Here is a 26156-nt window from a genome sequence, read left to right on the forward strand (position 1 = left end):
TTTATAAAATGTTCATTTTTTTTATAGCCTAAGGTTATTAAGGGCACTAAAATAGTGTCTCTCCTCAATCATGAATTTTCTAGTATTACTTTTGGATAGAAGGGTTGACATTGACAATGTTACCAAAATGTCAATTCGAAAGGTGTTAAGTGAGATTTTGAAAACCTCCATGGAGCTAAGTGGTATTTCACTAAACCTCAAGTGAGGTTTCTGGAATTATCCCTATATATCCTTTTCATTATGATGCGAAAGAATTAGGGGTGGACGCATTTTGAATCAAGAGGAAGTCAAGACATGAATTTGAAGTGATGATTACGTTTGCTGTGATATCACGTTGGTTGACTTGCTGGGAAACATCACGTTGGTTGACTCTCGCTACCATGTTGGAAGACGAAGAAATCTTCAAGCAGTGGCATTTGATCGAATTGGCTTTTCTTTTAGAACTCCTTTATTTAAGATTTTTAAAATTAACGAGAATTCTAGTTTATGTAACCTTTATCACATTGTACCAGCCACCAGTGCGAGAAATTAACAATAAAGGGTGAGAGGAAAAGTTAGAAATTTGTAATAAGTAATATCAACCTTCAATTACAATACTATATATATATATATATATGACTCATATATAATTTGCAACATGTTAGGACTAACTCCACTTTATATTTCCGAATTTTACCGTATTCTCATTTTGCACTCTAAATTTTAACTTTGGATATTTTACACTTTAATATCTAAATTTTGTCTTACTTAAGTTCAATTGATAGCATTATTTGCAAAATTAACCGATTAGAAAACTGTGTAAATCAATAACAATTTACTAAAAGTAGATAAAAGGAGCAAAGGGAGGATTATAGATTCATAGTTTAACAAAAGAATACATTGTTATTAACATACACGGTCGTCTATTCCGTTAATTTTGTTAATGATGTTACCAGATAGATCTAAGTGGAAAAAATTTAAAACATTAGAATAAAAGGTATCTAAATAAAATTTAGGACGTAAAATAAACTTAGTGTACAAGTTCGTGAGTGCAAAGTAGAATTAGTCATCATAGCTACAGTATACCTTGTCACTCGTTTGATTAGTACTATCGAAGTAACAACTGATTATGATTTCTAGGTCTGCAATAGACCAACAAATCTAAATTGTACAATGACAATATTTTCTAGTCTAGACTGGAAGGTCTTGTTTGGATTGCATTTTTCTGGGTTTTTTATAAAAATTACTGTAACGATTTGATATATATGAGGTAAAAAAGTGATAGGGAAATATATTCACGGAAAATGAACCAATTTTTCTTTGGAAAACTGCTGTCCAAACAGGGTGTAAGAAATCTAATATGTGCACCTAAGCCATATTCAGTTCTTAAAACCTATACTGTTACTGAAACTAAGAGCATGGTATTTCTTTTTTCTTTTTTTTAGTAGAATTACATGTCTATCATGTTCATGGAACTAGGTGGCCTGATTGGGGCCCTTCTGATTTCTTGATTCTTCCGGCATAAAAAATACAAAGATAACATTAGATACGCTGTCGATTTATTTTTTTCTACATGTAGTTAGTTGTTTATTGTTGACATGAATATACATGGTTGATTTCTCTTAACTGTCAAGTGATATGGAGAAAGGGAAACCAAGTGTAGATAGATACAAACAATAGGAAGTTTTAGGCTGCTAGTGCCAAAATGAACAAACCGAGGCCTTCCCAAACTCTTGAAATTTTCACAGCCAGCAACTAATGTATTCAGCAATTTCAAATTTTTGTACCCTTTATTGATATTTATAATCCAAACTGTGCGAAACTCTCTATGCAGATGTTTCCTGGCAGCCTATTTAGTTGAGATCATTTCTTGACTAGAAGTGCTTAAATTCATGGCTGAATTAATAGAAAGTGAGGTTCAAGCAACCCCGGCAAGAAGGCCAAGGCCGGTGGATGATGAGGAGGATAGGAGCATACATGATATCAACAATGTAGCCATGAAAATTCAAAGAGCTAGGGAGGCTTACGAAGAATATGCAGGAAATCAAGAAAAGCCTTCGAGGGGTGAAGTTTTTGGCTGGTATTTTTATGGACTATGCTCCTACTTCATTCATACTGTTCTTGTTCCTATTCTTTTTCCCCTTATTATTGGCCAGACCGTGTCAAAACCACCACAACCTCAGCAAGGTTGGCTTAGAAGCTACAAGGGAATCGAATGCACTGAGAGGAAAATGCAATTGTAAGTGATCAACAATCTGATTTTCATTTAAAGGGGGTGAAATACTTTGCATTCTTTGAATTTAAAGCAAGGATCATAGCATACTTGTTTGTTAACTTAGGGACTAAAAGTAAACAGTGAAATGAGATTACAAGCTAGTGAAGACTAATTGCCATATTGAAGAGTTAAATATGTAGCTGGATTTAATGCAGTGAAACAATAAGTATGAGCAAAGTGGAATTAACCTTGCTTAATAGATATTAGACCATAAGTCACTTGGCATTCTCATCATGGAAATACATAATAGTTTATCTTTATTTTTATTTTTCATTATTAATGATTTCGTGTTGTTGAATATGAAGATGGCATAACAAACAGAATCATGCAAAGGAAAATAGAAGAAAGGACAAGGAATGACAGTATCCCTTGATTCTTGCCAGATTCTTTCCTACAATGTTGTCGAGAATCTATTGGATATTACTCCGTGTATCTAAGTCTGTCAATTGTGTCATGAGCCGAGTTTTAACAAACTCAAACTTGGCTCATATAGTTAATACCACTTTGGGGATTCGGACTATGAGTTTTGGATTGATAAATGTGAAATTCAATATTTGACTCACAAAATATTCGGACTGTGAGTCTAATTCAGATTTAACTCAGTCTTATTTATTACTCATTAATTTTCTTAATATAATTAATATAACTAATAATTTCTAAACTAATTTAACATTCACGGGACCACAACATTAAAACTATACACGAACTAGTAACAGTTCATTAAAAAGTATATAAATCAAGAATTTTTCAATAATAATATATCCAATTAGTTCAAAATATATGAAAAATAGTGAATCTTTTGACAGAATCTTCAAAGATCACCAATTTGTTTGTACTAAGATTTGTCCTTCTGAATCTTTTGACAGAATTTTGTATATTTAATATTTCTTATCTATATTAATGTGTTTTGACACATAACTCATAAGTATTAGTACTATATATTTAGATATATAATTATATATATATATATATCTCAAAATATGAATATATTATATATAATTATATATAAAGATGCAGATTAAAGGATGAGACCTATATCTAGTTTCAGCCTAATAAGGCTCAAACTCAGTTCACATGTAATTTGAGTCTAATATTTAGGCTCAAACTCAATCCAATTTAATGAAAGATTAGACTCATCGGACTTTTTTTAGACCGAATGGATCGAGTTCAAATTGATCTAATCCATTGACAGTCCTGCCGGATCTTTGTGTTTCTTTCTTGGTGGCTATACATCGTTGCGCCAGTTAACATTGTTGTGGTTAACCTGAAACATCGATGCTTCCTAGGATTTCTAAATAATCATCGTCGTGACTATCAATCATGTACACAGAGTACTTTCAAAGAAGACTAGCTCCGAGATAAATTTGCTTCTTAAACATAGATTCCAAGACATGTTATTTCTTGATTTTTGCTCATAAACGCAAACTCCGAAAACTTAAATCCAGTTAAATAGATTCTCCATACATCTCATTGTAGAATTTCTTATGAAGGCTCAAATCAATGTTGGGCTGTTCCTAATCATTTTTATGATGTGGCTATCAATAATATATTTTTATCATTTCCGAAAAAAGATCTAAGTACTTAATTAATGTACCAAAAAATTTGATAACTAAGTAATTACATGGATACTTAATCTCTCCAATCTTCAAAATTTCAGGTATGAAAGATTAATTCATCCCTCAATTGAACTCAGGAACGTCCAATTATCTCCACTAGAGTGGACTTCAGTTGCTTGGTTCCTAGGACTGTTTCTTGCAGCACCAGTCCTCAGCATGTTCTCCATCCACCTTGATCATGGCCAAAACCAGCAATTGATAGCCGGGGCAGCCACAGCAGTTGGAGCTCTCTTCTGCCTTCCTGTTGGATTTTTCAACACAAGATGGATCTTTCCACCATACGTAGCTGTCATAGTCGTTGCTAGCACCATTGGCACCACCTTCCACGCTCGCCACCTTGGCCTAATGGTGTGTGGATTCGTCGGTTCCACCATAAGAAAAAGCCAATTTCCTAACAGAAAAGCTGTTGCTGGATTGCTTTCAGTTTATTCCACTGCTTCTGGCTGCCTAGGTGCTGCTGTTATCTCTGCCTTCATATATTACATGCTCCGAAAATCGGATATTCTCACTACTTTGTGGGTTGTTTCCATCTTCAGTGGCATAATCTGGCTTTCTGGCACAGCCCAGATCTTTATTACCACTAGAACAAATTCGACAACAAATTCATCAACAAGTTCCATCCCAAAAACCCATGTCGTATCGATTTTCAAGTACCCTCATGCAGCAGGAAGTATAGTTGGGGTTTTCCTTTCATCATTCACAACAATGTGCATTTTCACAGGAGCTTTGCTTTATTCCATAGGCGATCTTTGCCTCGAAGGAAAAAACATACTCTTTCTTTGGATGATATATTTTGTGTTCCCCTTGCTTTCTCTTCCGTTATCGCATCAATTGCAGCAATTGATAAGGGCTGATGCAGTGAAAATGCAGCTTCTGGGGCTTCTTCTATCAACAGCAACTTCAGGATTCGGATTTTATTTTCGCCACGAAATTTGGAAGACCCCCCATTTGCTACTATTTTCTGCTGTCCACGGCACTTCCACAGGCTTGCAATATGCTTTTGGGAGGGTACTTCTGTTGGATTGTTCTCCAGCAGGGAAAGAAGGGGCATTTTCTGCATGGTTTTCATGGGTGAGAGCTTTAGGGATTTGGGCTGGTTTTGCACTTGCATCAGCAATCCCTGGGAAATGTGCAAAGATCTTTTGGGATATCATTTTGCACTGCAATTGTTGCAACTGTTGTGTTGATCTTTGGAAACATTGATAATTTTAGAGGAGCAAAAGCTGCTGGACATATTATTGATCAACATAGCCAGCAGGTTTCACCAGTGCATGGCTTGGACTCTGGTGCTGTTGAAGAGAAGAATTCTGTGATTGAAGAGGCATCCCATGAAGAAAAGCTAGAAGTTTGATTTTTTATTTTATTTTATTTTTTTGTTTTTGTCTTGGTTTAGAAATTACAAATTTCTCTAGATGTTAAATACTCAAAAAAAAAATTTTTTGTTAACCATCAAAATTCAAGCACAAAGACGCTAATAATTTATCTTGTTCTTGTGTTTTCCGGAGTATGAAATTGACGTAATTCAGCAGACTTGCAATTGAAAGTTGTATTCTTTTGCTTGTTCCGCCCATTGTCAGAATTGGTTCTTTTAGATTATCTTCTAGTTCTTAACTTATTATCTTTTTAACTTGCATAACTAGAAGTTTTTGAAGAAAACTCAAAACAAGTTTTGAAAATTTTCTCGTCAATTAAGAGAATCACTCCAAGATTGTTAGGAGACTAAAATGTCACACATTCATATTCTAAGAATTTTCAGCCATGTAAAATCTTAGGTCACTTTTCTTATTGCTAATTGATTTTAAAATATAAGCACAAGTTTTTCATCATAGTATCAGAGTTAGGTATTGGGTTTATTTATTATCCCATTTATAGTTTCACCCATGAATTGATTCTTTCTCTATTAGTTTAAACAAATTTTCCAAGTCATATAAAATATGATATAACATGATATTTCAAGAACTTCCAACCATATAAAACATTAGTAAACCTACAAAAACCGATTGAAAATTCCTATAATTGAAGAAATGAGTCATCTTTTAGTTTGTTTTTGTCAAACATCTACGGCATTAGACATCTACTGCATAATTGATAAGAATTTGTAGAATTACAAAAACCAATATATACTCGACCTCAACAATTTTTGTAGTAGTGCATAGGAAGCAAAAACTTATGAGTCCTCCCACGCGATTGGTCCAGTGATAGCAGCGGTCCTTTGGACACAAAAGGTCCCGAAATCAAAACTGCTCGCTGGAGCACCATGTGACTCGCTAGGGAGCAGCATTTCCCTCTTGGTTTGGCGTGCTGAATTGAGTCCAAAGGATTCGGGTCGGTACATGTTCTGGGCTACCCAAAAAAAATATTCATGAGCCATAAATGATTCGATAATACAATCGATGTTTATGTCCAAATTCATTAACCTATGTTTGGTTACTATAACTTGCAAACAAACCTTTCAAATATTATTATTCAGTTTACATTATAAACACAAATTTCAATTATCTTTTTATTTCATATACATTACATTGTAAAAAATGTTATAGTATTCTTTCAAATAAATTTTTTCCAAACAATCTCCTATCCAAACTTGTGATGTGAACATTTTGGTCAAAGAGATCAAAATATTACTTATAATAGATTGAAAATGGATGTCTTTGACAAAGAAGTAGAAACCAATGCTCGAGAAAGTTGCTAAACATCCACAAGGACCAGAACCAGTCAAAGGTGCTACAACTATTATTTGACTTGGTTCAGCTGCCAACTTTGCTAATTACAAACAATTCACATCTGGAGCAGTACATGTACTTCCCAACGGTTTTCTAGCAGGAAAATGCGACCGAAAATCTAGTCCTTCGGGCTTGTAATAGTTCTTAGAAATTTTTGGGCAAAAAGATGACTCAATAAGAGGGAAAAGTTGTGCTAGGCTGTCTCTATCAACGAATGAATAGCAATCCTCCAGGAAATTATGCAATGTTGACCATTTCTATGTCATGAAAGATATCGAACGACTTCAGTTTTTCGGCTGATTCTTTGCCCCTTGAATTTCGAATTCTTGAAGTTCTTATGTCCACTAATTTCATGAGCTAAACATATCACCATGGATAAATAAATACCATTGTTTCAATTTTCACCTTAAGTAAATCCCTTTTTTTTTTGGGGTTTTGAATATATCCCTTTCTTCTCTTTGGAATTCATAATCTCTCCCCAGCAGGGGTCTCTCCAACTCCCTGTTATTGATTTTGAAGATCAATCAAGGAAGTCTTCTAAGATTCCTTTTGTCCTTGAAGTCTAAGAAGCTAACAAGAGGGTCTTGCTGAACCCAAAGGAAGTAGGAGGCTCAAAGGAAATACAGTTGAAAATGGCATTCGAGAAAGCTTCAAACCCAATTTCTAAGTCCTCCATTCCCTCCAAGAAGAGGTACGTAGATTCTATGCTGCATGCATTTCATTACATTTGGAAAAGGAGATTTCTAAAATTTCGAAATTCATAGTTGGAGTTGAGAACTGCCCCGGAAACGTATTTCAATAATATATTGGGATGATCATATGCTAGGACAGTAATCAATTTGTAACAAAAACATACAAAGACAAAGAACCCTACAAATTATTATTATTATTATTATTATTTGCATGTCACCGTGAATTGGTAGAGGAATTAGTTTATATTTTTTTTTCTCAAAAGGTGCATCAACGGCATTTTTTTTAATACACACAACTCATTATTTACACACACTCATATTTATTGTCCCCGATATATAGTTACTTTTCCGATTTAATTTTACTTTTCTAAAAAGTTAGAATATGATAATTTCTTAAAGCCAATTTGACACTCGTTAGACAAACCCATTCAACGTTAACACAGTCCTATGGAACTCATTCCTCAAGAATATATCATTTGTCAGGTGTAATGGAGCATCATCATTCAACATTTGCGCCATGGCTACTGTCCTCTTGGAATTGGCTTTCCTTCAGCTCATTGCATCTCTCCTGATCCTGCCAAGCCCATCTGAGGCATTTTATCGGGAGCCAAAGAGAGTTAAACTAACCAACAATCACACGAACATTTTGACAGTTAGGTGCTTTTCATTCTACGAAAGTGAAACCACCGAACGAAGGCATTTAAAGCCTAAAGAATGGTTCAACTTCACAGTCCAACCTAATAAACTCTTCCCTTCCATGTCCATGTACAACTGCTCCACCAATATGGGGGTGTTTGTAGCTTACAGTTATGACTACGAGTGCGCCACAGAAGATTACCCGACTTGTGACTGGAGGTTTGATGAAAATCGAACGTACCATTTCATTCATAAGACAAATACATGGGTAGCCTATGATTACAATCCTAATTATGAGTCTCTTGGAAGAGGGGGTGTTGTAAGAGGTTTCTTTACTAATTGAGAATGTTTAGTTGAAAAGGGGCAAAAAAAAAAAAAAATAGCAACATACACTAGCTAATAACAAGAAAATTTGCAGCCCTTTTCGAGGAGTATTTCGTAAATTACTTTTAAGTAATTTATGGAATTCAGTTATGAGATATTTTAACTAGATGATTAGTCTAGGTCTAGGAATAATGTCACTCAATTTGTTGGAGGTACAAGGATGTGGTTTTTAGTCCTTTTAGTCAGTGTTGCTCAATGAATAGAGAGCTTCAAGTCCACAGGTAGTGAGTGGAGCAAGGGTTTACCCGCTTGAGCTCATGTTGTAATCTCCTTCAATGGACAAAAGAATGCTTCTACATAATATAAGCATGTCAACATTTGCCTAATGATCGAATGCAATTTTACTTTTCTAGCCGCAGCATATCTTGTACTGAAACCGTATGCTACATGCTACAGCAAGAATACTGCATGCGCCTTATTGTTCTATTGAGAATTGAGAGTATTGATCTGCATAGAATACGGGGTGGACACTTAGACTTTCTGGTAGTTTAGTAGCAACTACCATCTGTTAATTTTTTTTTTAATTCCCTTTTCTTTGTTTGTGTTCTAATTTCTCCATGAATTTTGCTGCTCAAGTGTCTATCAACCTTTGACAGACCTACTCATGCCAAGTCCCTACTGTACAGTGAAGAACTGGTATACCTTCAATCATATCAGCAATCTTGCTGTTTTAGTGATTGCAATAAGACTGCATAATCAATACCAAACATTAATAGTGTTGCTCAATTCTGAGGTTTAATCCAGAAAGCTACTAGTCTATTATTCGATATTTCATTGCCAAAGGGATTTTTCAATCCAGATCGGTTGTGTAATAGCCTGTTATCGTTCAAGTTAATGTGCAGTAATTAAAAGAATGGGCTGCAGAAAATCCCTAGAAAAATGTTTTTCACCAGAGTTCTATTCTAAAAAATGAGTTACAGAACAAATAAAAACTAGCTTTGACAAATGCCTTTTTTCAAGCAAAAACAGTAGCAGCCGTGAGGTCAATAGTAGTTCATCCAGAAAAGTTGAGCTTCTTCATCACTTTTGCATAAGCCAATGGGACAGTACCAGGACGTCTAAGCCTGCGCCTTGCTTTCTTAGACTGCATAAATAATGATCATATTAACCTCACACAGTATCAATCCTAGATAACTGTTCCTAACAGCCAAAGTCTTGCAAATATGGTCAAGAGAGGGAAAAAATTATTCGACACAAAAAAAAAACGTCTAGAGAAAAGCTCCCAAAGAATCTTCAGCACACGACACAATACTCCACATTTGTAGTTTAGAAGTGGAGAAAGAGGCAAAAATTAACACAGTGATATCCCTTTTGTGCGGTAAGAGTAATACAGACAGCATTTCCACATAAAGCAGTACTTCAAAAAATCATAATAATAACCAAAATGAAACAGCCATGAATGGAGGGGTAGACAGACAATATCATACACCTCAGCTAAAAACTATGGTTATCTTTCTCTACACATTCAACAACGAAACATTCAAACAGATGATGATACCATATCAGAAAAAGTGAAAATCTGAGAGGGAACTGCGTTCTGCAGCTCTACAAGTGAATACAGCAGCAAAATTTCAATCATTGAAAGCTTCAATCACATCTAGGAAGACAACACAATTCAATAAGGTCCCTAGCCTGTGTAAAATCAATTGCACACCTCCACCTTTATTCCTTATGGTGTTTGATTTCCTATTTATAGAGCTGCATAATTCTGTTACAGGGTTGCAATCCCTTCAGCACATAATTAAAGAAAACATCCACATGAAAGGTCATATTAATCCCATGCCACATATGGGTTTGATCCATATAGATGTATCCAGCATACTAATTCACACAAGGGTGCCTATCAATGCAAAACGAGGAGGAACAGGAGTAACTTACGGAAATTGGCAGTCAACAAATAAAGGATATGGTAAACCTATGTACAAGGGAAATAGTTGATGTGTCACAAACTCTACACCCCCATATGCACCTAAAGTTCAGATATAAATGCTTGGCGTCTCATTCAAGATTACTCAGTTGAATTAGCTTTAAGCCCTTTTTCCCCCTTGTGAAATAGCTAATTATTTCTTCGAAAAGCCCTGTTTGCTAGGGAATTGTGAACTAAAAAAGTGAAAAAGAGAGAGAGGGGGCGAGAGCGAGAATCTTTCTTTCTGTTCGGAATTCACTAAGGGAAGAAAAGATGAGAAAGATGCTTCCAAATTAGGGAGAAACATAGAGAAAACCAGAGAGGCATTAATATCTTTTCATACTGTCAGTTTAACCCCCAGAACGTTATGAAAAGATATTTAATTAATTCTTGAATTCAAAATCATCATTTAATCCTGCCAAAAAACCCAAACCGATAGGGACAAACTTATCCACTTTTATCTTTTTGAACTACCTCTCCTAACTTGACATTTTTCTATTTCATCCTGCCTTTATTCCCTCTAGACTAAAAGATAATTTCATCTTGAACTTGTTTTCCTCATAGAACACAATAATATTATTACTTGTTGGACATAGTACTAATTATCTGTTTGCATATCAATTTTTTTTTGAAAAATCAGAGTGACCAGCTATGCAGATGAGAAAGATATTATTAAGACCTAAAATAACACCAGAACAGACATTAGAAGACGAGACGCTAACAAGATAACATCACCTACCTACACCTCTAACAAGGAAAAGAGAGCCAAGGTATGACCCTCAACATACATGATATCAAACTGCAATTTTTCAGTGATATCAAACTTCGATCTTGTCTGTCTGCTCCTAAATTTTTCAAAGAAATATCTCCAGCATATCCAATGAAATAAGACTCTTAGATAAACGTGCCTTGCAAATGTAAAAGCCTCACAGACATCATGCTAACCACCTTAAGTTTCATCCATGCATATAGTTTGCCATGTAATTTGGTTCAGAGTATAATGGACAGCCAATCACTCTGAAACATATCCTTTCCCCGCCATACAGTCTGGTAACCATTACTAGCAAGGGGAGCTTGAAGATGAGACTATTCCCAAGTCCCTTGTCAGTGAATGGAGAAAAGAATTCTTTCCACATTTTCTTCCTCCCTCACAAGTTATCTCATAAATTTGACAGATAGTTTCACAGTAAGCTAGTATTTTGTTGCAACTCAGGCTTAATCCAGAAAGGTAGTCCTTCCATTCTCCACTCTGTCAGGAGTGACATGTTCCCTAAATGTCATACACAATTATTCAAAGGCTTGATCATTTCTTTTATATTTTAAGGTTGTGTTTAGATTTAGGAACAATTCTCTTTTTTAACTATAAGGGCTTCCAGTTGTAGTTTATTTGTCAATCAAATAGATAGTTCATGTCAAAGGACTGGAGCAAAGGAGGATGGGAAATTGGAGGACTTGCTAATATTGTAGCCTGCCAATCAAATTCAATAAATGAGAAGCAGAAAGAAGAAAGTGGAGATCATAGAAGCATTTCAAATGGTTATGCCAACAATACAAACAAATTAGTTAGCGTACTTATAAGACATGGTACCCCATAGTACCTATCCTTCTTTTATGGCAAGAGCAAAAAGAAACTGATGGGAAAGCTGAGTGACATGAAAATTTCAGAAGGCTATGCCATTCCATGCAAATCCAACTTCCTCCTATGGAAAAACAGAAAATGCATTTGAGCACGGCCTATAGAAGGCAATCTATTGAGCTCTTTTTCTATTTTATAATACGTACACTCCAAGAAGAGCACATTCAATAAAGTTCCATAGTGAACTTTTGGAAATCTTCTCTACTCACTGCAATTTTCAATTACAGATGTTTTCCCCCTACTATCTTGACCATACACTCATGACCTTTTCCTTAAAACTACTACAGAAACAGATAAGCAACAACATGGAACCAATGTAACTCCTATAACATCTAAATGAAGGTGCGGTAACAGAAAACAAGTTTAAACGCAAGGTGCATTTTTTCACAACAGTGAAAAAAACAGTAGCACTATAACAAGCAACTATGCTAAAAGCACCAGATTAAAATTCATACCAACGCAAATAATGTTATTATCATTTTAACCAGCAGTAGGACAATAAAAAGACCTTTAAATGTGCATTGTGCCGCTTCCCTTCCTTCCAACGCCTAATTTGCCCATCATTCATAACTCTAAATCTTCCCTTAAATGACCTGAGAGATAAAATTTATCAAAATCATTAGATGCTTGCAAATAGTAAATACAGACCACTAAAACGAATTTCTTTGCATGTGATCAAGGGATTTACATACGAATAACATTTCATTTTGATTTTCTTGACTTTGGAAGTGATTGGAGTCAATGGTTGCCTACTCTTTAACCTTCTTTTCCTCTGTTTTGCAGTAATATGCCTAACTTGAAAAAACTGCAGATGACAACAATCAAAACAAATGACATTAGAACTTGCTGATAATAAAGAACAGACCAATAACAAAAAAAAAAAAAAACTCCCAATACCAATAAAGTTAAATTCTAAGTCAGTTAACCCATCCTAGATTCTCTAATCAATCCATTAAACCAAGATATTAATCAATTTCAACAAATAATCTTACTAGCTATATTTTCTTGTTAAACCATAAGACCACACAGCAGCCAATAAAATTTCAACAGTTGAATAAATTCAATATTAAATTGCAATAAACCGAAAAAAGTAACATAAATTTCCAATAACCATATCTCCCTCTATTTTGAGCTCAAAACGTAATCCATATTTAAAAGCAACAAAAAAAAAGGCCATAAAAACCCCCCAAAAAACAAAGCAATCATTTTTCAGTTCAAATTTGCTACAAAACTCGCTGGCCATCACAAAATTAAAAAAGCTAAATTTTTAATTAAAAAATGCTCTTACTAGCCAAAAAAGAAATGAAACGTGAGAACAAAATCAGATAAAGGGTTCAGAAATATACTTACAGAAAGAGGGAGATGAGACGGATTGGAGTTTGAGGGGTGAGGAACTTGAGGGACATTTTGAAGGGCCTTAAATTTGGGGATATTTGCAAATTGGGCAGTGGACTTGTTGAGTAAATTAGGAGAAATGTGGAGGGGCCGTATGGAAATTGGGGTGGGATTTTGCGGCTTTGCTGAGGAATGCAGTGCCGAAGCCAGTGTCCGGAGCTTTGAGCACCATCTTTGCATCGTCGTCTCTCAGGCCTCACTGTGTGTGCCCGTGAGTGTCTTCTACTGTGTGTTTTTCTTGGGGCTTTCTGCTGGGGTTTTGTAGTTTAATTGGGGGTTTCTTCAATGGACCCACCTAAAACTAGTGGAGACTGGAGAGGGTAGAATGGAAATGAAAGTTTGAAATTGGGGTATTAATAAAACTTCCGAAAATTACAGAATTTACTATTTCAACAACCATTAAAAAAAAAACCTTTAAGTGGCAATCATCTAAGTAAAGGAATCAAATAGCCAATTGTAATATGCTTAATTCATGCTTTGCACATAGTTTCTACCAACTTGAAGGATAGTAGTAATGGTTTTGATTATAAAAATAGACTTCCAATTTTTTGTGATTAATTTGGTTTATAATCTGGCTAAATAAGGAAAGTTCAATTTAGCCATAGAATGTGTGGGAATAGTTTTTAATTTAAGTGATTAATGGTTTTTTTTTGTCATAACGATAATATTTTTATAACTTAATCTATTCTAATCTAAGAGGAGGGGGAGTCTACGGAAGTTGAATCACCAAGAGGCGGTGATGGAAGTTGAATCACCATCGGAGAAAGCCACTGGATACAGCCACATATAGTGGCAAATTTATAGGAGGTCAAGGTACCACACCACCAAAACTTAATTGCTTGGTGGTGATCACCAACCCAAAAGACTGGTGGCGATTAATGATTTTATTACCAGTCTACTGTTAGGTTTTATTTAATTGAGAATCAACAGTTTGAGTTACTTTTTAGGTTTCATAAAGATGTCTAAATATTGAATAAAATTTATATTTTTGCAAAGATAAAATATCCAACTAACTTTTTTTTTAATGCATTGTGATAATATGATTCTTACATCCGAAAAAACTATCAGTTATTTAGCATTGCAGAGTACCAAAAAAAAAAAAAAGTTAAGAATGTCATACTAAGTTGATGATTACTTTGGCATAATAGATTTAAAATTTTGGTTCCAAAAGAGTTGTATATATACCAATTTAGAAAGGAATACTAGTAATAAATAACCTTGCATGCTAACTAAATTGTGGCTCAATTTCATCCATATAAAACTCAAGCAAATTCTTACACACTTTAGCATAACTAAGTTAAATGAGGTACTAAAAAATATAATTGACATTTGTCATCCAAAAACATCTTACTTTAAAGAGAGCGAAAAGAGAGAATTGATCAATGGATTTAAAGACACGTATGAGGACAAATTACACAATGTCTCTTTTCCAAGGTAAACGAAGAAAGCCTTTCCATAGCTCTTTTTTCAAAGACTTGTTATTTGTAAACTCTTAAAACATTCTTTAGTTAATTTTTATCTTATAAACAAGTTTATTTTAAATAATGATACAATATTTTTTTTTTTGAGTACGATTCAAAAAAAAGAATGAACAAAATATTTATTTCTAATTCGATATAATAAACACTGATTTTTATACCCAATTTACACTGAATAATCGTTTAAAAGTATACATTTATATTTATTTCCTCCTCATGACTTCATTCTTTCAAAATATTAACACTATAATAATAAACTTGCAATTTTGACAAAAAAATAATAATAAACTTGAAAAGATATTTTTATTTTAGGCCATTTAAAGTATCAAATTTAAAAAGTTATTTGACAAACAATTTTTTCCCCTAAATGCCACGATTAATTGTCAAGTCAAATCAAGAGCTTTTTTTTTGGTGTTCTTGGGGGGTTTTTTTTGGGGGGATTGGTTGGTTGGGATTTAATCATCTTTTTGTGGTATTAAGAAATGATTTGGCAACATTAGCAGCAAAAACTTGGGTAATTATTAATCTCAGCCATCAAATCCAATTCATAACCAACTGAAACCAAACACGTGGACATATTACCAATACAACTCTTTAGTATTAACTGCCTAATTCAGTTCCCGGGCTCACTTTCCTATCATTTCTTCAGTCATTGAGAATTTCAGACACTATATAATTAATAAACACATGAGCCCCCTTCCCCAGCCTATAAATGGAGAGTTTCAGATATAGAAAATAGAAATTCCAACGTACGGAATATACAGAGAAGTTGAAAGAAAGCACAAAAAGGAAGGCAAAGGAAAGTACACTGCTCTAGTGGTGGCCGGTGGGACTAGACTGGTGCTGCTGGTGTTGCTTTGCAGAGGCTTTCTTTTTGAAAGAAAGAAAATACCTACCTTCTCTTCCCCTACCATTTGGGGTCATATCTTTCAAGTAAGCTGCTTCTTTTAACTTTATAAATATGCATTTTCAGCAATTTTGCTTCAATTTCGCATCGACCCGGATCCAGAAAATGGCTTATTTTTCTGTTCTCCAAGTGTGATTTGTAGATATTTGTAGGTAACGAAAATTTTTGGTTTGTTGGTTCTTGTTTTTGTGCTGAGAAATTCAGTTTTGGGGGGCTTTTAAGGGGTTTCTTCAGAAAGTTGTAATCTTTGCTGTAGCCTGTATGATTTGCATTATTAATGTGTTGGTGTTAGAAGGTTGAAGATGAGCAAAAAGGAGGTTTTTTTTTCTTTTTGTAACGATAACTGATGGTTAGGAGAAGATGATGGTATTGCAGTGATAGTAGATTCTGCATTTTCTTTTTTATTTATAATTACCAATGGATATATGTCTATGTAGTTGTTAAAAATGTGACAATTTGATTAAGCTGGGAGTAATGGTGGTTCGAAATATCTATTCTTTCTGTGGTGATATGAGTTTGATGTTGTACTTCTTGGTGCGAATGTTATTGGGTAATCAAGCAATTCTATTGTTGAGATGAATGAGGTTGAGCTTGATTGAAAAAAAGGTGGAGGCTTGAAGAGCTATTTGTGTTATTTCAATCTGCATTTTTTCCTTTAATATCAGATATTTGCGCTGGAGTGGATAGGGGTACCGGGCAACATTACCATGCCATCCTTGAGTCGAGAACTGGTTTTCTTAATACTACAGTTCTTGGATGAGGAGAAGTTCAAGGAGACAGTCCACAAGTAAGTTTTGTTCATTTATTGTAAGACGAAGTCATTCATTTCTTGATTCCTGTTTCTACTGTTGTTGGAAATGAACGAGCTGATGAAATAGAATAAAGCATTTTATTTTTTCTTTTTTGTTGTCAATGTGCTTGGGAGGGAGGTTTGTGAGACTGAATTACAACTGAATGTTATTCTTCTATATGATTTGGGGAACGGTGAAAGTGTGAAAAGACTATGTACAAACTGTCACTCTTCCTAGAAAGAAAAGAAAAATAAAGATTTGCCATTTTCTGAAGTTGGATTTAATTAACATGAAGAGTTTGTACAATACATGTTAATTGAAGGAATTTATTAAATGACTCTATTAGTTTAAATATGAAGACTCTTGGCATGCTTGCTTCTGAGTTTATGGTAGAGTAGCATGTAATATTATTCAGGTTGGAACAAGAGTCTGGATTCTTCTTCAATATGAAATATTTTGAAGATCAAGTTCAAGCAGGAGAATGGAAAGAAGTTGAATGATACCTGAGTGGGTTCACAAAGGTTGAGAATAACCGCTATTCAATGAAGATTTTCTTTGAATTACGAAAGCAAAAGTATCTTAAAGCTCTTGATAAGTAAGATTTTATGTCAAAGAGCAGGGAGTTGCTGAGTTATGATAAAATCTGAGAAGTTATGATTATTCCTTACCTTACTATGCAGGAATGACAGAGCAAAAGCTGTTGATATTCTTGTCAAGGATCTTAAGGGGTTTGCCTCTTTCATTGAAGATCTCTTCAAGGAGACTACCCAGTTATTAACTCTTGAGAATTTTAGGTAATCAGATTCAGCATTTGAGCCATACAATACTTTCAGTTTCTTTGTGCCTTTTGAATTATCTTGTGGCATTGTTCTAGACAGAATGAGCAGCTTTCCAAATATGGGGACACTAAGTCTGCACGAAACGTTATGCTGGTTGAACTGAAAAAGCTCATAGAAGCAAATCCATTGTTCCGTGATAAGCTCACATTTCCAGCATTCAAAGCTTCAAGATTGCGCACACTGATTAATCAGAGGTTACGCTGCTATCTATGTATCACTATCTGATTATAATTAGATGTGAATATGTAGGATACATCTTCATGTGTCCCTGTCTTGTATATTAAGTGGCATTGTTGTAAATGTTAACTTTGAATGTTAAATTACTGATTTAAGGTTTTAGGGAAGTAGACAGTATTTGTTTTTCTCATGGTTCCTGCTTTCCTTAGTAGGATATTTTCACTGAACTTTGTTTCTTTCTGCAGTCTTAATTGGCAGCATCAACTTCGTAAGAACCCCCGGTCTTTTCACTGATCATACTTGTTCGTCTAGTAATGGAGCTTGTGCTCCCCCACCTTCTAATAGTCTCCTTGCTGGACCTGTACCTAAACCTGGGACTTTTCTGCCTCTGGGAGCCCATGGTGTAAGTTAATGATCTTCTTTATATCCAAAATTGGCTATGCCTTTTGTTTACCTTGTCACTATTCCAAACTGTCTTCCTGCAGCGATTCCAACGAGTTGTTTCACCTTCTCCAAGTGCCATTGCGGGGTGGATATCTAGTGCTAACCATTCTGTACCGCATGCTGCTGTTGTAGCAGGTCCTCCAGCTATTGTTCAGGCACCTGGTGCAGGTCAGTTTTCAAATTATAACTGCTGGTACTGGATGATGTTTTGGGTTAATAGACTATGATTACCTCATGCCATGTTTTTAGCCACCGTTCTGAAACATCCGAGGACTCCACCTGGTGCTTCAGCAATGGACTATCAAACTGCTGATTCAGAGCATTTAATGAAACGGCTTCGTGTTGGCCAATCTGATGAGGTTTGTATAAATGAAGAAGTTTTGGCATGTTTTGCATGATTATGATCTGTTTATTTGATTCCTTGATGGGTGCAGTTTTTCTAGTGACCATACATGCTGATACAAATATTTTTCTAGGTTTCCTTTTCTGGTTCTACTCATTCTCCTAATATTTACTCGCCAGATGACCTTCCTAAAACTGTTGCACGTAACCTGAGCCAAGGATCTAATGTTATGAGTTTGGACTTCCATCCTCAGCAATAGACTGTTCTTCTAGGTTGATTCTTCAGAGACCTTCTTTTACTTGCATTGAGCTTAATCATGTGAAGTTACCCTGCTAACCATTTCATATATTAATTAAGATTGTTTATGATAGCCTCTAATTCCAAATGTCATATATTAATTAAGATTGTTTATGATAGCCTCTCATCATTCTGAGCTTTAAGTATTTTGCTGGCTACTCTACCTGGTAGTTGGAACAAATGTTGGTGACATTAGCATATGGGAAGTTGGTTCCCGAGAGAGGTTGGCTAATAAAACTTTCAAAGTTTGGGATATCTCGGCCTGTTCAAGGCAGTTACAGGTCTGTATTTATGATACTTTAACCTGTCGCTCCTTGACTAAGGTGCTTAAATCTTAAACTAGTTATTGTCTATTAATTTTCCAAATTTGTCTCGTAACATTACAAAAACCTTAAATGACTCTAGACAACTCTGGTGAAAGATGCTACCGTATCTGTGAACCGATGCATTTGGGGCCCAGATGGATCTATACTTGGTATTTCTCAATTTTTCTACTTGACCTTGTCAAAATTCATTAGGTTTATTTAAAACACATATCAAATTCTGTTGTCATTTGGTTTACTAGGTGTTGCTTTTTCCAAGCATATTGTTCAGATATATACCTACAATCCAGCAGGCGAATTGAGACAGCACTTGGAGGTATGTTGGTTTTAAACTGTTTGCTGTGTCTGTTTGTGAGTGGTAATCGTACAAATGTCTGATTGCTGATTACTGCTTGGATTTTCTAGATTGATGCTCATATCGGCGGTGTAAATGACGTTGCTTTTGCTCATCCTAACAAGCAACTGTGTAGTGACTTGTGGGGATGACATGATGATCGAGGTACTAATCTTCCATGAACATCTTAGTGTGGTTTTATTTTATCTATTTTCATGGATCTATCTATGACAGGTTCGGGATGCAGTTGCTGGCCGCAGGCTGTTTATATTCGAAGGCCATGAAGCTCGTGTATATTCTGTCTGCCCTCATTATAAAGAGAATATCCAGGTAAGACCTTAAGGGTGATATGCTGACTGTTTTATTCTTTTACAAGGAGGTGTTTCTGACATCTGAATTAATTTCTGGGTCATCTTGAAGTGTGGCTGTGAAAAAGAATCATATCTTGATTATTTGAGTCCTTCGACGTGACATCATCATAATAAATCAGTGTTTGTTTGCAGTTTATTTTCTCTACAGCTATTGATGGAAAGATAAAAGCATGGCTTTATAATTGCTTGGGGTCTAGGGTTGATTATGATGCTTCCGGACTTTGGTGCACAACAATGGCATATAGTGCTGATGGAACCAGGCAATTTCAGAAGCTCTATGCTGTTTAATCGATTCCAATTTGATGCTCATAATATACTTACACTTGGTGTATATTTCTTACCAATAGATGTGACTTCATCTTACGCTATTTTTTCTTTTTGGGGTTGAAAGTATAACACGTTTTCTGCTTCTTTCAATTACAATTGCTTTTATGATAGTTTTAGTTATTGCTACTGTCTCTGTAGACTATGCTGTCACCCTATGTGCTTTTGGCACAGGATGCACTGTCATCAAGTCTGATAACATTTGAACATTATCAGGTCCTTACCATTATTAACAAAACAAGTTCTTAAATATTCTTCTAAAACTTCTGGAACAGCTGTGTATTTTGAGATGCCTAATTTGTTGAACTTTCTAATAATAAGGAAATAGGTTCTTTCCAATTCTTGTAAATTCATATGGTGGTATAATTCTTTGGCAATGGCATCAAAGACAATTAAGATGCAAGTTATTTCTGCTTAAACATTCATGTAACCCTCGAGATGTTCTTCTGAAGCCAAAATCTAGCATGGTGAAAATTAGCACTCTGTGTTCTTTTCTTTTGCATACTTTTCCCTTGGAAAGCATTGGCGGTTTCTGTTCTCTATGACTTTTTTATTTTCCTTTTTTGATTTGTCCAAAGTTGCTTCATCAATCTGTTATTGCTTCAGATTATTCTCTTGTGGGACGAGCAAAGAAGGTGAATCCCACCTTGTTGAATGGAATGAGAGTGAAGGAGCTGTCAAGAGGACATACTCTGGTTTTAGGAAACAGTCTTTGAGTGTGGTGCAATTTGATACAACAAGGAATCGTTTCTTAGCTGCTGGTGATGAGTTTCAGATTAAGTTTTGGGACATGGATAATAACAACATGATTGCTTTCACCAATGCTGATGGGAGATTGCCTGTTAGTATCTCTTTTGAAAACAACCATATTTTGTTGATAAGCCTTTTACTGCAACTTGGCAAATTTAAAATCAATGATAAGTCATTGCAGGCAAGTCCTAGACTGAGATTCAACAAAGAAGGATCATTGCTTGCTGTTACAACAAGCGAAAATGGAATCAAAATATTGGTGAATACAGATGGACAATACTTGTTGAGGATGCTGGAGAGCAGAACATTCGAGGGATCCAGGGCTTTCTCTGAACAAGTCAATGTTAAAGTACCTCCACTTCTCTTTTTATTCGTTTTCTTTTTTTGCAGAAGGGCATCACATGATTTATGTCTTTGCATTGTTTCCTGCAGCCTGCAATTGCTGGTTCTTTGGGCCCTATTGGTCATGTTGCTGCCCCTGTTGCTCCAATCCTTGAACGAACCGACAGAATTCAACAGTCGTTATCCATTGGAAATCTTGTATTCTGTTTTTCCCATTTTATTGTCTTTAAAAACTTGTCTTTTAATTGATGATTTCTGTCTGTACATCCATCTTCAATGTTGTTGCTGTGCTCTGTTTGGCTCACTCATTGATCTGACTCATTTACAGCCTACCATGGAGGGAAGCACAATAGGCTATAGCTGATGTCAAACCAATGATTTCAGATAATGCTGATAGAATTAAATGCTGGAAGTTTTCTGATATAGTTGAGGCAAATCAACTCAAGACGCTAAGGTTGCCTGACCCTCTGGCTACTAGCAAGGTATATGCATGGTACATGGGTGGGATCCTCACTTTTATTGAAATAATTTTCGTTTTCTTGGGAAAGCATTCATTGTAGGACAGAATTTGATTGCACAAGTCAACTTAACCCAGCCAGTGAACAGCATAGCATATCCCACTTCCTGTTTTATGTAACATGTCCCGGCAACAATTTAGCGCTTCCCAACCAGTTACCCTATAGCCAGTTGGCCATTTCGCTAGATGCATTCAAGCCACCAGAATGACCAAACCTCTCAATCACAGATTATCTCCTTTCTAAAACCTTAAACTTATTCCAAAGGCATAAGGATGAGAAAAGTGGAGAGAGAGAGAGAGAGAGACGCTGAGTTAAGGTTATTGATGTATATGCATTCAGGTCTCCTGATGAAAATGTATTTATTGTGCCTGGTGTTGGTGTGATGTCATGATGTTCTAAAAAGTTGAATGAGGTATTAAAGTGCTGCAATCAGAAGTTGAGGGGATATCAGTAATAGTGTGTAAGTCTCAGTGTTAAATGCGATTATCCTATATTTTATAGAATTTCTTGCTGTGTGTAATGCTTTGAAAGTTCTTTATCAACGGATACCCTTGGTACTTTTATTTAGCAAGAAATATGGGAATTACGGATTTTGCGTTTGCTTTAAACAAATTCTGGTCTTGCGCTTTTGGCGTTGGGCTCTAATGCTCTTCATAGGCTCTGGAAATGACAGTGCAGTGAATGGAATCTTTCTGGAACGGTTGGATTTTCAGCATGTTGTTTCCATTTCTGTTCTTTTTTCCTTCAGTTTAACCTTATCTGATGTGTCCCATTTTTTGTATTTTTTTTCTTCCGTGTTGTATGTTCTGCGCATATCAGTCTACTGCATCCATCATTCCTCAGATGTGGCAGCCAAAGTAGCAGGGCTCTCATGTCTAATGATCTAAGTGAAGCCAAACGAGCAGAAGAGTCACCCGCATGCATTGCTTTATCAAAGAATGACTCTTACGTCGTGTCTGCATCTGGTGGCAAGGTCTCTTTGTTCAATATGACGACGTTTAAGGTCTGTTGTTACCCTCTGCACCTAATGCCATTATGTTTATGGGTCAAAGTCCTCTTTTGCTTATCTGTCATTTTTTATGCTCGGATTGTGTTTTGATTGTGTCCATTGTTTGCGTTGTCTGACCTTTGCACGACCTCTGCTGATGGTTTAAGATGACAAATCCAATCCCTTGAATTTTGGTCAGGTCATGACTACTTTCATGTCTCCACCTCCAGCAGCTACCTACTTGGGATTCCATCCTCAGGACAACAATATTATTGCCATAGGAATGGAAGATTCCACTATACAAATATACAATGTCAGAGTTGATGAGGTAGATTTTCTTGTCATCCCTTTGGATCTGTGAATATTATCCTATTTCAAAGTGCTGATCATGTTGCTTATTTAAAGAAATTGTTTGTTTAGCACTTCAATGGCTTTTAGATAAAGATGATGATGCTGCCGCAGGATGTTTTGAAAATGAAAGTTTTTATGCATGATTTTTGTTGCAATCACTTGACTAATTCTCTTGGTCTACCTCAGAGTATATCTTTTGTTGTTGAGGCAGCCCCTTTGAGTCCCTAAACCTTCCACAATAGGTCAATTGTGGATTATACTATACCAGTTTGAGCCTTACAGGAGGATTTCGTGCTTTGTTATCTTGAATGTGGCATCATTTGGAGGCCCAAATCACCTATAATTTCTAAAGGTCCTCAAATTTAAGACTAAATAGGAAATTAGGAAGGAAAAAAACTTATATTCTGTTTGGTGCTAGTCAGATTCTGGAGTAGGGGCAAGAGCCTGATTTATTAAATGAGTATGGAAAACTTAGTCTTTTTTTTTGTTGTTGTGAAAACTCCAACCAATGTTTATTTGGGTCCTTCCTGCACATTTCCATAGTAGTTTTCCTGTTTTCTTGCATCTGTATTGCGTGATATACCCTAATTTCTTCTTGTGCATTACATGCCTCTGTATTCATTTAAAGGGAAGATGTTGTGACGTTTGTGCATATGATCTTTCTTTAAATCTATTTTTCCCTAGATTGACTGGTAAAAAGGACTAAGAAGAAGGTTGCTTTCTATTTTGTTAGTGTATACTTAGCTTTTGGAATTAAGAAGCCTACAGATCTGTTGATTATATGTGATGGCCGCTTCACTATTGGCTTGTATGTCTTCTTTTCCCCTGCTTGAGATGGAACTATCAGCTGTTTTTCTTTTTGACCCTTGTTTTGAATTATAGGTTAAAACCAAGCTTAAGGGGCACCATAAGCAAATCACTGGGCTTGCTTTCTCCCAGAACTTGAATGTATTGGTATCATCTGGAGCTGATGCACAGGCAAGTGCTTTTCTTTTTTTCCAAGTCTAGTTTGAAATTATCTCCTTAATCATCTGTCAAAATGTTAAGGAGCTAACTGCTCATGATTGGTGCGCCATATTGTTTGCAGCTATGTATCTGGAACATTGATGGTTGGGAGAAGAAGAAAATGATAGCTATACAAGCACCACCAGGTCATACATCACCCCTAATTGGAGAAACTAAAGTTCAGTTCCACAATGATCAATGTCATCTGCTGGTCAGTCATGAAAGTCAGATTGCTGTTTATGACACTCAACTTGAGTGTTTGAATTCGGTGAGTATCTGCTTTATTCTAAGGGAATTTATTAGTTGGTTTAATTAGTACATGTTTCAATCAAAATTTAAATCGTATACTTGCTATATGTGTTGAGAATCAGAGAGATTTAGTTCTTCGGTTTCAGTCTGGCTTGAAACTCTAGATTGTCCTCTGATATGACTTTCTTCCCACTGATGCAATCTTAATTCCCTACATTCTGTGGTGCATAGCCAATCAAATACTGGAATGATAAAAGGGCATTATGAAAATCAATTTTGCAAGGATTCAAGCATAATACATCTTGTGTTTGGGTTAACTATGGATGTGATTTTCTCCTTCTTTCCCTAATCGGTTATGTTTCTACCAAGGACCAGAAGAAGGTTGAAAGAGGGAAGAGAGACAATAACTTTATCTTCCATTTTGTTTTTCTAGATTAATTCAGTGAATGGCATTTAGTGGCCTTCAAATTTCCATTCCCATGTCTGCTTGTATAGCATCTTCTCATCTTCTTTTTCCCCAAATATTGGGATTCATGCTGTAGATCGTTACATGGTAAATATGAAAACTCTTCCATGCAGCAAAAATTTGGATAAATTTGTTCCCTGGTATGGTATAAGACTCAATAGAGTGGTCTTCCAGTAATGTTATCCCTTCCTCTTCAGAGGTCTTTCGAAGTGTTTGCGTTGAGTACCTCCTTATTGTCATGATTTTAACTGTTTATTCTATTGCAGTGGTACCCACGAGATGCACTTTCTGCCTCCATTTCAAGTGCAATATACTCTTGTGATGGCCTGTTGGTCTACACGGGATTTTTGGATGGTGCAATTGGATTAGCTTGAGGCTCCGATGTTGGATAGCACCATCGGCTTACATGTCTTCATCAATTGTCAGGTATTGAAATGATGATACTCATCTGACTTGTCATTAAAGAAGCTGGTCATGCTTCATAGTTCTTTAAGTTTCTGCCATGGTCTGAGACAGTCAAACAGGTTCAGGATATACCATGGTAAAAAATCTCTCTTTGCTAGCACAAGTGTCTCTCTGTGTGGATCCTGACTTTGTTTTTGCTTGTGATTCACATACGTATCTGACTGGAAGACTGAAACGAGTCTATCATGTAGCGTGCAGTTGTGTGCTTTTGAACACATCCTATTGCATCAAGTATACAGTTTGGAATTTCCTTGGCTTGTCTTTAGAACTAATCTAAAATACAAGAGTAGGTCAGTAATTGAAAAGGTTCAAAATTTCTAAAGCAATTTTCTGTAACTCTCATTTTGTTCATTTTGAGCGGCAATGGAGAAATTTTGTAACTATATATGCTTTTGCATTGACATTCAGTTCATAAAATTGCTAATCTTATCTTGAACTTTAAGTGGTGCGTTTCTATGGATCTGACGTGGGTTTTCAAATGTGGCAGCAGCAGTCCCATGGTGATTGCAGCACATCCATCCGATCCCAGCCAATTTGCTCTTGGTATGAGTGATGGTGCTGTTCATGTAATCGAGCCATCGGATACAGAGCCAAAATGGGGTAGTTTGAGCTCTCAGGATAACGAAACTCTGCCGACTAATCCCTCAAGTTCTGCACTGAGTAGTCAGCTATCTGAAACGCCTCCTAGGTGACATTTTGCACCAGTTATTGTTTTGGTAGGATGAAGATATTTGTTTGCTTGCCTTTCGCCCAGATAATTAAAACTGTAAAGTTATGTTCCTTGTCCCTCCTAGTGAGCCAAATGTTGAAGGGCAAAGATACATTTTTTTTAATTAATTAGTTGTTTGCTTTTGAGACCTGCATGGTTTCTTGATTTCTGACCAATGATTCATTTGTAAAATTTCAACAGTTAATCCTTCTGTGTTGCAAAGTCCAATCTCTGTCTCTCCCTAATGCAACTCTGGTCTCCCATATTTGGATCTTTCCTTAAAGAAACTTAGGTCACTACCAGAAAGATCAAAAGAGACTGTTGGCGTGGTTGCCATTTCTGCCTTGGGCATTTTAAGACTTTTCTTAAGACACTGTTGCTATTTTACGCCATGGTCCCAATTGTTTGCATCCATAAGAATGCAATAGTTTGATTGCGGTTTA

The 26156-nt window shown here is 35.8% G+C and overlaps 1 protein-coding gene and 1 pseudogene across 1 annotated transcript; one reads left to right on the forward strand and one right to left on the reverse strand.

The window, feature by feature from the left end:
- Window positions 1-9039: 9039 nt before the first annotated feature.
- Window positions 9040-13509, reverse strand: LOC113781359. Its single transcript, XM_027327277.1, has 4 exons — window positions 13198-13509; window positions 12540-12652; window positions 12356-12440; window positions 9040-9389 (listed from the first exon to the last, which is right to left on the reverse strand). Exons 1-4 carry the CDS (start codon window positions 13420-13422, stop codon window positions 9300-9302), a joined length of 513 nt encoding a protein of 170 aa, XP_027183078.1. The 5' UTR covers window positions 13423-13509; the 3' UTR covers window positions 9040-9299.
- Window positions 13510-16334: 2825 nt separating this feature from the next.
- On the forward strand, window positions 16335-25916 carry LOC113780168 (annotated as a pseudogene).
- The last annotated feature ends 240 nt before the right edge of the window (window positions 25917-26156 follow it).

Source organism: Coffea eugenioides, chromosome 8, assembly GCF_003713205.1.
Source record: "Coffea eugenioides isolate CCC68of chromosome 8, Ceug_1.0, whole genome shotgun sequence".
Taxonomy (NCBI): domain Eukaryota; kingdom Viridiplantae; phylum Streptophyta; class Magnoliopsida; order Gentianales; family Rubiaceae; genus Coffea; species Coffea eugenioides.

What these genes read in the sequence shown, in the direction of transcription:
- LOC113781359 (XM_027327277.1), bottom strand. Translation starts at nt 13,422, where the DNA reads ATGCAAAGATGGTGCTCAAAGCTCCGGACACTGGCTTCGGCACTGCAT. An exon ending in ATCAAAATGAAATGTTATTC is followed by an intron (nt 12,441 to 12,539) that starts GTATGTAAATCC and finishes TTTATCTCTCAG; the next exon opens with GTCATTTAAGGGAAGATTTA. An exon ending in GGCACAATGCACATTTAAAG is followed by an intron (nt 9,390 to 12,355) that starts GTCTTTTTATTG and finishes TTATTTATGCAG; the next exon opens with TCTAAGAAAGCAAGGCGCAG.